The sequence below is a fragment of the Crinia signifera genome, chromosome 6 (genome assembly GCF_055691185.1).
Source record: "Crinia signifera chromosome 6, ASM5569118v1, whole genome shotgun sequence".
NCBI lineage: Eukaryota > Metazoa > Chordata > Amphibia > Anura > Myobatrachidae > Crinia > Crinia signifera.
This window is the reverse complement of record NC_139222.1, coordinates 294,440,474-294,455,461: the sequence shown is the minus strand read 5'-3', so window position 1 is coordinate 294,455,461 and position 14,988 is coordinate 294,440,474. Positions and strand designations below refer to the sequence as shown.

The 14,988-nt window shown below is 47.4% G+C and overlaps 1 protein-coding gene across 1 annotated transcript in view; it reads right to left on the bottom strand.

Annotated features, from left to right (window-relative positions):
• SHTN1 (shootin 1) overlaps positions 1–14,988 on the bottom strand; it is a 370,192-nt gene that overhangs the window by 144,493 nt on the left and 210,711 nt on the right. The window contains exon 11 of the mRNA XM_083149946.1: positions 1,726–1,808. Within this exon, the coding sequence (XP_083006072.1) occupies positions 1,726–1,808 (83 nt within the window). The remainder of the gene's footprint in view (positions 1–1,725; positions 1,809–14,988) is intronic.

The following is a 14,988-nucleotide window of genomic DNA, read 5'->3' as shown; positions in this document are numbered from 1 at the left end:
AGCATCAGGCAGGTGTAAGGGCCCTGCCCCATTCCTACACATGCCAGTCCCTGCTCACTGCCTGCGGAGACCCCGTAGCGTCAGGCAGGTGTAAGGGCCCTGCCCCATTCCTACACATGCCAGTCCCTGCTCACCGCCTGCGGAGCCCCCATAGCGTCAGGCAGGTGTAAGGGCCCTGCCCCATTCCTACACATGCCAGTCCCTGCTCACTGCCTGCGGAGCCCCTGTAGCATCAGGCAGGTGTAAGGGCCCTGCCCCATTCCTACACATGCCAGTCCCTGCTCACTGCCTGCGGAGCCCCCGTAGCGTCAGGCAGGTGTAAGGGCCCTGCCCCATTCCTACACATGTCAGTCCCTGCTCACTGCCTGCGGAGCCCCTGTAGCGTCAGGCAGGTGTAAGGGCCCTGCCCCATTCCTACACGTGCCAGTCCCTGCTCACTGCCTGCAGAGCCCCCGTAGCGTCAGGCAGGTGTAAGGGCCCTGCCCCATTCCTACACACGCCAGTCCCTGCTCACTGCCTGCGGAGCCCCCGTAGCGTCAGGCAGGTGTAAGGGCCCTGCCCCATTCCTACACATGCCAGTCCCTGCTCACTGCCTGCGGAGCCCCCGTAGCGTCAGGCAGGTGTAAGGGCCCTGCCCCATTCCTACACATGCCAGTCCCTGCTCACTGCCTGCGGAGCCCCCATAGCGTCAGGCAGGTGTAAGGGCCCTGTCCCATTCCTACACACGCCAGTCCCTGCTCACTGCCTGCGGAGCCCCTGTAGCGTCAGGCAGGTGTAAGGGCCCTGCCCCATTCCAACACATGCCAGTCCCTGCTGACTGCCAGGGGAGCCCCTGTAGCGTCAGGCAGGTGTAAGGGCCCTGCCCCATTCCTACACACGCCAGTCCCTGCTCACTGCCTGCGGAGCCCCCGTAGCGTCAGGCAGGTGTAAGGGCCCTGCCCCATTCCTACACGTGCCAGTCCCTGCTCACTGCCTGCGGAGCCCCCGTAGCGTCAGGCAGGTGTAAGGGCCCTGCTCCATTCCTACACATGCCAGTCCCTGCTCACTGCCTGCGGAGCCCCCGTAGTATCAGACAGGCGCAAGGGCCCTGCCCCATTCCTACACATGCCAGTCCCTGCTCACTGCCTGCAGAGCCCCTGTAGCGTCAGGCAGGCGTAAGGCCCCTGCCCCATTCCTACACATGTCAGTCCCTGCTCACTGCCTGCGGAGCCCCCGTAGCGGCAGGCAGGTATAACGGTCCTGCCCAGGATAGTAAAAGTAGTCCCACAGGGGCCCGGAACTCTGCATGCAGGCTCATACCCACAGACAGGGGACAGGCATAAGGACACTCCAATACCCTGCGCCACTGTATATGCCAGCACAGACACTGATGGATCTCATGGTGGGTAAGCAGAGGCCAGAAACCTGCCGCCCATTGGTGGACATAAGCTTTCAGACGATGACATACGGCACAGTCCAGGCTATTACCACAACACGCCCCAGCCCTAGTGCCCATGCCCACTTCATATCTGGCAGAACACAGTGCAGATGGTAGGAGATATAGGTGGGCTAGGTAAGAGTTACAGTGACTTCACTAGTCCCAAGGCAGTGATGCCACGTCCAAATATACAATGATACAGACCCCACCAGGATAGAGGATGCCCCCTCCCCCCATCACATCGCTACTAGGCCGCACAGTACAGGATCAGCCACTGGCCGGTGACTCGCACTCTCCCAGGGACTTACCAGAGTCTGACAGTTGCGCATTCTCCTTCCGTGATGCCGCAGACGTTCCAGGTGGCTTCTTCCGGATAATAGACATGAGGGACCTCGGAAAAAAGAGACGGAGAGGAATCATAACCGGCCACATATTGTGAGACACTTACCACATACACCTACACCCTCATTCATATACTGCACACATACACAACACTACATATATACTGTATACCACCATTCATATTCTGCACACATATGCCACTACATATATATAGTACACCCCCATTCATATACTGCACACATACGCCACTACATATATATATATATATATATATATATATATATATATATATATATATATATATATATATATATATACTGTATACCGCCATTCATATTCTGCCCACATACACAACACTACATATATACAGTAAACCCCCATTCATATACTGCACACATATGCCACTACATATATACTGTATACCGCCATTCATATTCTGATCACATACACAACAGTACATATATACAGTACACCCCCATTCATATACTGCACACCTCCGCCACTACATATATACAGTACACCCCCATTCATATACTGCACACATACACAACACTACATATACACAGTACACCGCCATTCATATTCTGCCCACATACACAACACTACATATATACTGTATACCGCCATTCATATTCTGCCCACATACACAACACTACATATATACTGTATACCGCCATTCATATTCTGCCCACATACACAACACTACATATATACTGTATACCGCCATTCATATTCTGCCCACATACACAACACTACATATATACTGTATACCACCATTCATATTCTGCACACATATGCCACTACATATATATAGTACACCCCCATTCATATACTGCACACATACGCCACTACATATATATATATATATATATATATATATATATATATATATATATATATATATATATATATATATATATATATACTGTATACCGCCATTCATATTCTGCCCACATACACAACACTACATATATACAGTACACCCCCATTCATATACTGCACACATATGCCACTACATATATACTGTATACCGCCATTCATATTCTGATCACATACACAACAGTACATATATACAGTACACCCCCATTCATATACTGCACACCTCCGCCACTACATATATACAGTACACCCCCATTCATATACTGCACACATACACAACACTACATATACACAGTACACCGCCATTCATATTCTGCCCACATACACAACACTACATATATACTGTATACCGCCATTCATCATATTCTGCCCACATACACAACACTACATATATACTGTATACCGCCATTCATATTCTGCCCACACATACAGCACTACATATATTAAGTACACCCCCATTCATATACTGCACACATACACAACACTACATATATACTGTACACCCTCATTCATATACTGCACACATACACACTACATATATACTGTACACCCTCATTCATATACTGCACACATACACAACACTACATATATACTGTATACCGCCATTTATATTCTGCACACATACACAACACTACATATATACAGTACACCCCCATTCATATACTGCACACATACACAACACTACATATATACTGTCTACCGCCATTCATATACTGCACACATACACAACACTACATATATACTGTCTACCGCCATTCATATACTGCACACATACACAACACTACATATATACTGTATACCGCCATTCATATTCTGCCCACACATACAGCACTACATATATACTGTATACCGCCATTCATATTCTGCCCAAACATACAGCATTACATATATACAGTACACCCTCATTCATAAACTGCACACATACACAACACTACATATATACTGTATACCACCATTCATATTCTGCCCACACATACAGCACTACATATATACTGTACACCCCCATTCATATACTGCACACATACACAACACTACATATATACAGTACACCCTCATTAATATACTGCACACATACACAACACTACATATATACTGTATACCGCCATTCATATTCTGCCCACATACACAACACTACATATATACTGTATACCGCCATTCATATTCTACCCACATACACAACACTACATATATACTGTATACCGCCATTCATATTCTGCCCACACATACAGCACTACATATATTAAGTACACCCACATTCATATACTGCACACATACACAACACTACATATATACTGTACACCCTCATTCATATACTGCACACATACACACTACATATATACTGTACACCCTCATTCATATACTGCACACATACACAACACTACATATATACTGTATACCGCCATTCATATTCTGCACACATACACAACACTACATATATACAGTACACCCCCATTCATATACTGCACACATACGCCACTACATATATATATATATATATATATATATATATATATATATATATATATATATATATATATATATATACTGTATACCGCCATTCATATTCTGCCCACACATACAGCACTACATATATACTGTATACCGCCATTCATATTCTGCCCAAACATACAGCATTACATATATACAGTACACCCTCATTCATAAACTGCACACATACACAACACTACATATATACTGTATACCACCATTCATATTCTGCCCACACATACAGCACTACATATATACTGTACACCCCCATTCATATACTGCACACATACACAACACTACATATATACAGTACACCCTCATTAATATACTGCACACATACACAACACTACATATATACTGTATACCGCCATTCATATTCTGCCCACATACACAACACTACATATATACTGTATACCGCCATTCATATTCTACCCACATACACAACACTACATATATACTGTATACCGCCATTCATATTCTGCCCACACATACAGCACTACATATATTAAGTACACCCACATTCATATACTGCACACATACACAACACTACATATATACTGTACACCCTCATTCATATACTGCACACATACACACTACATATATACTGTACACCCTCATTCATATACTGCACACATACACAACACTACATATATACTGTATACCGCCATTCATATTCTGCACACATACACAACACTACATATATACAGTACACCCCCATTCATATACTGCACACATACGCCACTACATATATATATATATATATATATATATATATATATATATACTGTATACCGCCATTCATATTCTGCCCACATACACAACACTACATATATACAGTACACCCCCATTCATATACTGCACACATATGCCACTACATATATACTGTATACCGCCATTCATATTCTGATCACATACACAACAGTACATATATACAGTACACCCCCATTCATATACTGCACACCTCCGCCACTACATATATACAGTACACCCCCATTCATATACTGCACACATACACAACACTACATATACACAGTACACCGCCATTCATATTCTGCCCACATACACAACACTACATATATACTGTATACCGCCATTCATATTCTGCCCACATACACAACACTACATATATACTGTATACCGCCATTCATATTCTGCCCACACATACAGCACTACATATATTAAGTACACCCCCATTCATATACTGCACACATACACAACACTACATATATACAGTACACCCTCATGCATATACTGCACACATACACAACACTACATATATACTGTACACCCTCATTCATATACTGCACACATACACACTACATATATACTGTACACCCTCATTCATATACTGCACACATACACAACACTACATATATACTGTATACCGCCATTTATATTCTGCACACATACACAACACTACATATATACAGTACACCCCCATTCATATACTGCACACATACACAACACTACATATATACTGTCTACCGCCATTCATATACTGCACACATACACAACACTACATATATACTGTATACCGCCATTCATATTCTGCCCACACATACAGCACTACATATATACTGTATACCGCCATTCATATTCTGCCCAAACATACAGCATTACATATATACAGTACACCCTCATTCATAAACTGCACACATACACAACACTACATATATACTGTATACCACCATTCATATTCTGCCCACACATACAGCACTACATATATACTGTACACCCCCATTCATATACTGCACACATACACAACACTACATATATACAGTACACCCTCATTAATATACTGCACACATACACAACACTACATATATACTGTATACCGCCATTCATATTCTGCCCACATACACAACACTACATATATACTGTATACCGCCATTCATATTCTACCCACATACACAACACTACATATATACTGTATACCGCCATTCATATTCTGCCCACACATACAGCACTACATATATTAAGTACACCCACATTCATATACTGCACACATACACAACACTACATATATACTGTACACCCTCATTCATATACTGCACACATACACACTACATATATACTGTACACCCTCATTCATATACTGCACACATACACAACACTACATATATACTGTATACCGCCATTCATATTCTGCACACATACACAACACTACATATATACTGTCTACCGCCATTCATATACTGCACACATACACAACACTACATATATACTGTATACCGCCATTCATATTCTGCCCACACATACAGCACTACATATATACTGTATACCGCCATTCATATTCTGCCCACATACACAACACTACATATATACTGTATACCACCATTCATATTCTGCCCACACATACAGCACTACATATATACAGTACACCCCCATTCATATACTGCACACATACACAACACTACATATATACAGTACACCCTCATTAATATACTGCACACATACACAACACTACATATATACTGTATACCGCCATTCATATTCTGCCCACATACACAACACTACATATATACTGTACACCGCCATTCATATTCTGCCCACACATACAGCACTACATATATTAAGTACACCCACATTCATATACTGCACACATACACAACACTACATATATACAGTACACCCTCATTCATATACTGCACACATACACAACACTACATATATACAGTACACCCTCATTCATATACTGCACACATACACAACACTACATATATACTGTATACCCTCATTCATATACTGCACACATACACAACACTACATATATACTGTATACCGCCATTCATATTCTGCCCACACATACAGCACTACATATATACTGTATACCGTCATTCATATTCTGCCCACACATACAGCACTACATATATACAGTACACCCCCATTCATATACTGCACACATACGCCACTACATACAGTATATGCCGTACACCCTCATTCATATACTGCACACATACACAACACTACATATATACTTTATACCGCCATTCATATTCTGCCCACACATACAGCACTACATATATACAGTACACCCCCATTCATGTACTGCACACCTATGCCACTACATATATACAGTACACCCTCATTCATATACTGCACACATACACCACTACATATATACAGTACACCCCCATTCATATACTGCACACATACACAACACTACATATACACAGTACACCCTCATTCATATACTGCACACATACAACACTACATATATACAGTACACCCCCAGTCATATACTGCACACATACACCACTACATATATACAGTACACCCTCATTCATATACTGCACACATACACCACTACATATATACAGTACACCCCCATTCATATACTGCACACATACACAACACTACACATACAGTATACTGTATATTTATTTATTTACAGTTTCTTATATACAGATGGAGTGGGAGTAATCTTTGCAGGTTATGGCGGAATAATCGCCATGCGCCATCCCCCGCCAGCCGCTGTAAGGGGATGCGCGCGCGTCCCCTTACAACGGGGCTCCCTCCGGGTACCCGCCGCCTCACCAACCGTCGCCCTGCCGCACCACCCCCCTAACCCTGTCCGTCTCCCTGAAGTGGAGACAGACAGGGTTCCCGTCCACCCGCCGACGGGAAACTGGGACCCGCGTGAGTGAGACGCACGCGCGTCCTAGTCAGATGGAGCGGCTTTCGCCAGTGGACAGATTCTGGCGATCCCTGGGTAAGAATGAGAGGCGCTCTATCTGTAGCACATACATATTCCGCAGCACGTTACAGAGAGTATTAGAACATTCACATTCTAAAGGCATAAGACAGAAAGGAGGTGAGGGTCATCAATGCAATAACAAAACAACAAAATACAAAAATACTAAAAACTAACACAAACAAATATAATGAGAAACGAGACTTGATAACTAGAAAAACAGTGGCACACTAGAGTGACTTGGTAAAACTTATATGTCAAATGTATATGTAAGATATTTATGTATGTAAGTAATAAGTATGTCATGATGAATGTATTAATGTGGGGTATTTGTTAATATTATATAAAAAAAAGATGAAATAAAGATTATTGAATTTAAAAAAAAAAAAAGAACATTCACATCAGTCCCAGTGGAGCTTACAGTCTATATTCCCTACCACATGTACACGCACACAGACATTCTAGGGTTATTTTGCTATTGTGTATATGTGCGATCTTTGGGACCAGGGTGCTATGCGAGAGGCACGCTGAGCATCCGTTCCTCACACACACATACAGCACTGCATATATACTGTATACCCCCAGTGATACTGCACACATACAGCACTGCATATATACTGTAAACCACCAGTGATACTGCACACATATAGTACACCCCCATTCATATACTGCACACATACAGCACTACATATATACAGTACACCCTCATTCATATACTGCACACATACAGCACTGCATATATACAGTACACCCTCATTCATATACTGCACACATACACAACACTACATATATACAGTACACCCTCATTCATATACTGCACACATACACCACTACATATATACAGTACACCCCATTCATATACTGCACACATACAGAACTGCATATATACTGTATACCACCAGTGATACTGCACATATACAGCACTGCATATATACTGTATACCCCCAGTGATACTGCACACATACAGCACTGCATATATACTGTATACCACCAGTGATACTGCACACATACAGCACTGCATATATACTGTATACCCCCAGTGATACTGCACACATACAGCACTGCATATATACTGTATATCCCCAGTGATACTGCACACATACAGCACTGCATATATACTGTATACACCCAGTGATACTGCACACATACAGCACTGCATATATACTGTATACCCCCAGTGATACTGCACACATACAGCACTGCATATATACTGTATACCACCAGTGATACTGCACACATACAGCACTGCATATATACTGTATACCCCCAGTGATACTGCACACATACAGCACTACATACTGTATATACTGTATAACACCAGTGATACTGCACACATACAGCACTGCATATATACTGTATACCATCAGTGATACTGCACACATACAGCACTGCATATATACTGTATACCACCAGTGATACTGCACACATACAGCACTGCATATATACTGTATACCACCAGTGATACTGCACACATACAGCACTGCATATATACTGTATACCACCAGTGATACTGCACACATACAGCACTGCATATATACTGTATACCACCAGTGATACTGCACACATACAGCACTGCATATATACTGTATACCACCATTGATACTGCACACATACAGCACTACATATATACACCCCGCGCTTCACTTTTTCCACATTTTGTTCTTACAGCCTTATTTCAAAATGAAATAAATAATATTTTTCTTTAAAATCCGTCACACTGTGGGGTACAGATGTAGCGCCGCTCATTCAGCTGGGGGCTGGCGAATCCAATGGCCAGCCCCCGCCAGCCGCTGCCGTGGTGACGGAGCTCCCCGCCTCGGTCAGCTGCCTCCCATGCTACCACGACCCCCCCCCCCCAGGCAGGGTCATGGCTTTCTCCAGCAGGGACGTTCTGGCGACAACCCAGCAAGCCTGAGAGTGGCTCCATCTGCAGATGTATGAAGCTTGGAGAAGAGATAAAGTGGAGATAAGGAGATAAAGCACCATCCAATCAACTCCCAACTGTCATATGTCAAACACAGGTCATTGGCTGGTGCGTTCTCCTGTCACTTTATCTCTTCTCCAGGTGTAATACATCTGCCCCAATGCCCCATTATGACAATGCAAGAGATTTATGCAAATGTATAAAAATAAAGAATGAAGAAATCACACAGACATAAGTATTCCCAGCCTCTGCCTAATGCCTGGAGATGTTCCTACAGACTACTTGGAGCCCACTTATGGTAAATTCCGTTGATTGGACATGGTTTGGAAAGACACACACCTGTGTATATAAGGTCCCACATGTGACAGCACAAACCAAGCATGAAGTCCAAGGTACTATCTGTAGACCTACGAGACAGGATTGTGCCCAGGCACAAATCTGGGAAAGGGAATAGAAAAGGATCTTCTTCTTTGAAGGTCCCAATGAGCACAGTGGCCTCCATCATCGGTAAATGGAAGAAGTTCGGAACCACCAGGACTCTTCCTAGAGCTGGCCGGCCAAATAAACTGAGTGATCTGGGAAGAAGGGCCCTAGTCAGGGAGGTGATCCAGATCCCGACGGTCACTCTGTCAGAGCTACGGCATTCCTCTGTGGAGAGAGGAGAACCTTCCAGAGGGAAAACCATCTCTGCAGCAATCCACCAATCAGGCCTGTATGGTAGCCTGGTCAGATGAAAACCACTTCTAAGTAAAAAAGCACATGACAGCCCGCCTGGAGTTTGCCAAAATACACCTGAAGAACTCGCAGACCACGAGAAACACAATTCTCTGATTTAAGGAGACAAAGATTGAACTCTTTGGCGTGAATGACAGGTGTCATGTTTGGAGTGAACCAGGCGCCACTCATCACCAGGCCAAAATGATCCCTAAAGTGACCGCTTGGTGGTGGCCGCATCATGCTGTGAAGATCAGCAGTAGGAACTGGGAGATTAGTCAGGTGAGGCATGGTGGTGGCAGCATCATGCTGCTGGGATCAGCGGCAGGAACTGGGAGACTAGTCAGGTAAGCCATGGTGGTTTCGGCATCATGCTGTCAGGATCAGCGTCAGGAACTGGGAGACTAGTCAGGTGAGGCATGGTGGTGGCAGCATCATGTTGTGAGGATCAGTGTCAGGAACTGGGAGACTAGTCAGGTGAGGCATGGTGGTGGCCGCACCATGCTGCTGGGATCAGTGTCAGGAACTGGGAGACTAGTCAGGTGAGGCATGGTGGTGACAGTATCGTGCTGTGAGGATCAGCAGCAGGAACTGGGAGACTAGTCAGGAGTGGCATGGTGGTGGTGGTGGCAGAGTTGTGCTTTGAGGATCAGCAGCAGGAACTGGGAGACTAGTCAGGTGAGGAATGGTGGTGGCCGCATCATGTTGTGAGAATCAGCGTCAGGAAATGGGAGACTAGTCAAATGAAGCGTGGTGGCAGCAAGATGTTGTGAGGATCAGCGGCAGGAACTGGGAGACTAGTCAGGTGAGGCATGGTGGTGGCAGCGTCGTGTTGTGAGGATCAGCGGCAGGAACTGGGAGACTAGTCAGGTGAGGCAAGGTGGTGGCAGCGTCATGCTGTGAGGATAAGTGGCAGGAACTGGGAGACTAGTCAGGTGAGGCATGGTGGGGGCCGCGTCGTGCTGCGGTGATCAGCCCCAGGAACTGGGAGACCAGTCAGGTGAGGCATGGTGGTGGTGGCATCATGCTGTGAGTATCAGCGGCAGGAACTGGGAGACTAGTCAGGTGAGGCATTGTGGTGGCAGCATCATGCTGTGGGGATCAGCGCCAGGAACTGGGAGACCAGTCAGGTGAAGCATGGTAGTGGTAGCAGTGTCGTGCTGTGAGGATCAGCAGCAGGAACTGGGAGACTAGTCATGTGAGGCATTGTGGTGGTGGCGGCGTCGTGCAGTGAGGATCAGCAGTAGGAACTGGGAGACTAGTCAGGTGAGGCATGGTGATGGCAGCGTCGTGCAGTGAGGATCAGCGTCATGAACCGGGAGACTAGTCAGGTGAGGCATGGTGGTGGTGGCCGCATCATGCTGTGAGGATCAGCATCAGGAACTGAGAGACTAGTCAGGTGAGGCATGGTGGTGGCAGCGTCGTGCAATGAGGATCAGCGTCGCGTCAGGAACTGGGAGACTAGTCAGGTGAGGCATGGTGGTGGCAGCGTCGTGCTGTGGGGATCAGCAGCAGGAACTGGGAGACTAGTCAGGAGAGGCATGGTGATGGCAGCGCCGTGCAGTGAGGATCATCGTCATGAACCGGGAGACTAGTCAGGTGAGGCATGGTGGTGGTGGTGGCAGCATCATGCTGTGAGGATCAGCATCAGGAACTGAGAGACTAGTCAGGTGAGGCATGGTGGTGGTGGCAGCGTCGTGCAGTGAGGATCAGCGTCAGGAACTGGGAGACTAGTCAGGTGAGGCATGGTGGTGGCAGTGACGTGCAGTGAGGATCAGCCGGGAGACTAGTCAGGTGAGGCATGGTGGTGGCAGCGTCGTGCTGTGGGGATCAGCGACATGAAATTGGAGACTAGTCAGGTGAGGCATGGTGGTGGCCGCGTCGTGCTGTGAGGATCAGCGTCAGGAATCAGGAGACTAGTCAGGTGATGCATGGTGGTGGTGGCAGCATCATGATGTGAGGATCAGCATCAGGAACTGAGAAACTAGTCAGGTGAGGCATGGTGGTGGCAGCGTCGTGCAATGAGGATCAGCGTCGCGTCAGGAACTGGGAGACTAGTCAGGTGAGGCATGGTGGTGGCAGCGTCGTGCTGTGGGGATCAGTGACATGAACTGGGAGACTAGTCAGGTGAGGTATGGTGGTGGCTGCATCGTGCTGTGAGGATCAGCGCAAGGAACTGAGAGACTAGTCAGGTGAGGCATGGTGGTGGCAGCATCATGCTGTGGGGGATCAGAGCCAGGAACTGGGAGACTAGTCCGGTGAAGCATGGTGGTGGTAGCAGTGTCGTGCTGTGAGGATCAGCAGCAGGAACTGGGAGACTATTCATGTGAGGCATGGTGGTGGTGGCAGCGTCGTGCAGTGAGGATCAGCGTCAGGAACCGGGAGACTAGTCAGGTGAGGCATGGTGGTGGTGGCAGCATCATGCTGTGAGGATCAGCATCAGGAACTGAGAGACAAGTCAGGTGAGGCATGGTGGTGGTGGTGGCAGCGTCGTGCAGTGAGGATCAGCGTCAGGGACTGGGAGACTAGTCAGGTGAGGCATGGTGGTGGCAGCGTCGTGCTGTGAGGATCAGGGCCAGGAATTGGGAGACTAGTCAGGTGAATCATGGTAATGGCAGCGCCGTGCAGTGAGGATCAGCGTCATGAACCGGGAGACTAGTCAGGTGAGGCATGGTGGTGGTGGCAGCGTCATGCTGTGAGGATCAGCATCAGGAACTGAGAGACTAGTCAGGTGAGGCATGGTGGTGGCAGCGTCGTGCAATGAGGATCAGCGTCGCGTCAGGAACTGGGAGACTAGTCAGGTGAGGCATGATGGTGGCAGCGTCGTGCTGTGGGGATCAGCAGCAGGAACTGGGAGACTAGACAGGTGAGGCATGGTGATGGCAGCGCCGTGCAGTGAGGATCATCGTCATGTACCGGGAGACTAGTCAGGTGAGGCATGGTGGTGGTGGCAGCATCATGCTGTGAGGATCAGCATCAGGAACTGAGAGACTAGTCAGATGAGGCATGGTGGTGGTGGCAGCGTTGTGCAGTGAGGATCAGCGTCAGGAACTGGGAGACTAGTCAGGTGAGGCATGGTGGTGGCAGCGACGTGCAGTGAGGATCAGCAGCAGGAACCGGGAGACTAGTCAGGTGAGGCATGGTGGTGGCAGCGTCGTGCTGTGGGGATCAGCGACATGAAATTGGAGACTAGTCAGGTGAGGCATGGTGGTGGCCGCATCGTGCTGTAAGGATCAGCGTCAGGAACCGGGAGACTAGTCAGGTGAGGCATGGTGGTGGTGGCAGCATCATGATGTGAGGATCAGCATCAGGAACTGAGAAACTAGTCAGGTGAGGCATGGTGGTGGTGGCAGCCTTGTGCAGTGAGGATCAGCGTTAGGATCCGGGAGAATAGTCAGGTGAGGCATGGTGGTGGCAGCGTTGTGCTGTGGGGATCAGCGACATGAACTGGGAGACTAGTCAGGTGAGGTATGGTGGTGGAAGCATCATGCTGTGAGGATCAGCATCAGGAACTGAGAGACTAGTCAGGTGAGGCATGGTGGTGGTGGTGGCAGCGTCGTGCAGTGAGGATCAGCGTCAGGGACTGGGAGACTAGTCAGGTGAGGCATGGTGGTGGCAGCATCGTGCTGTGAGGATCAGGGCCAGGAACTGGGAGACTAGTCAGGTGAGGCATGGTAATGGCAGCGCCGTGCAGTGAGGATCAGCGTCAGGAACCGGGAGACTAGTCAGGTGAGGCATGGTGGTGGTGGCAGAGTCGTGCAGTGAGGATCAGCGTAAGGAACTGGGAGACTAGTCAGGTGAGGCATGGTGGTGGCAGCGTCGTGCTGTGGGGATCAGCAGCAGGAACTGAGAGACTAGTCAGGTGAGGCATGGTGATGGCAGCGACGTGCAGTGAGGATCAGCAGCAGGAACCGGGAGACTAGTCAGGTGAGGCATGGTGGTGGCAGCGTCTTGCTGTGGGGATCAGCGACATGAACTTGGAGTCTAGTCAGGTAAGGCATGGTGGTGGTAGCAGTGTCGTGCTGTAAGGATCAGCAGCAGGAACTGGGAGACTATTCAGATGAGGCATGGTGGTGGCCGCGTCGTGCTGTGAGAATCAGCGTCAGGAACTGGGAGACTAGTCAGGTGAGGCATGGTGATGGCAGCGACGTGCAGTGAGGATCAGCAGCAGGAACCGGGAGACTAGTCAGGTGAGGCATGGTGGTGGCAGCGTCGTGCTGTGGGGATCAGCAGCAGGAACTGAGAGACTAGTCAGGTGAGGCATGGTGATGGCAGCGACGTGCAGTGAGGATCAGCACCAGAAACCGAGAGACAAGTCAGGTGAGGCATGGTGGTGGCAGCGTCGTGCTGTGGGGATCAGAGACATGAACTTGGAGTCTAGTCAGGTAAGGCATGGTGGTGGTAGAAGTGTCGTGCTGTGAGGATCAGCAGCAGGAACTGGGAGACTATTCAGGTGAGGCATGGTGGGGGCCGCTTCGTGCTGTGAGGATCAGCGGCAGGAACTGGGAGACTAGTCAGGTGAGGCATGGT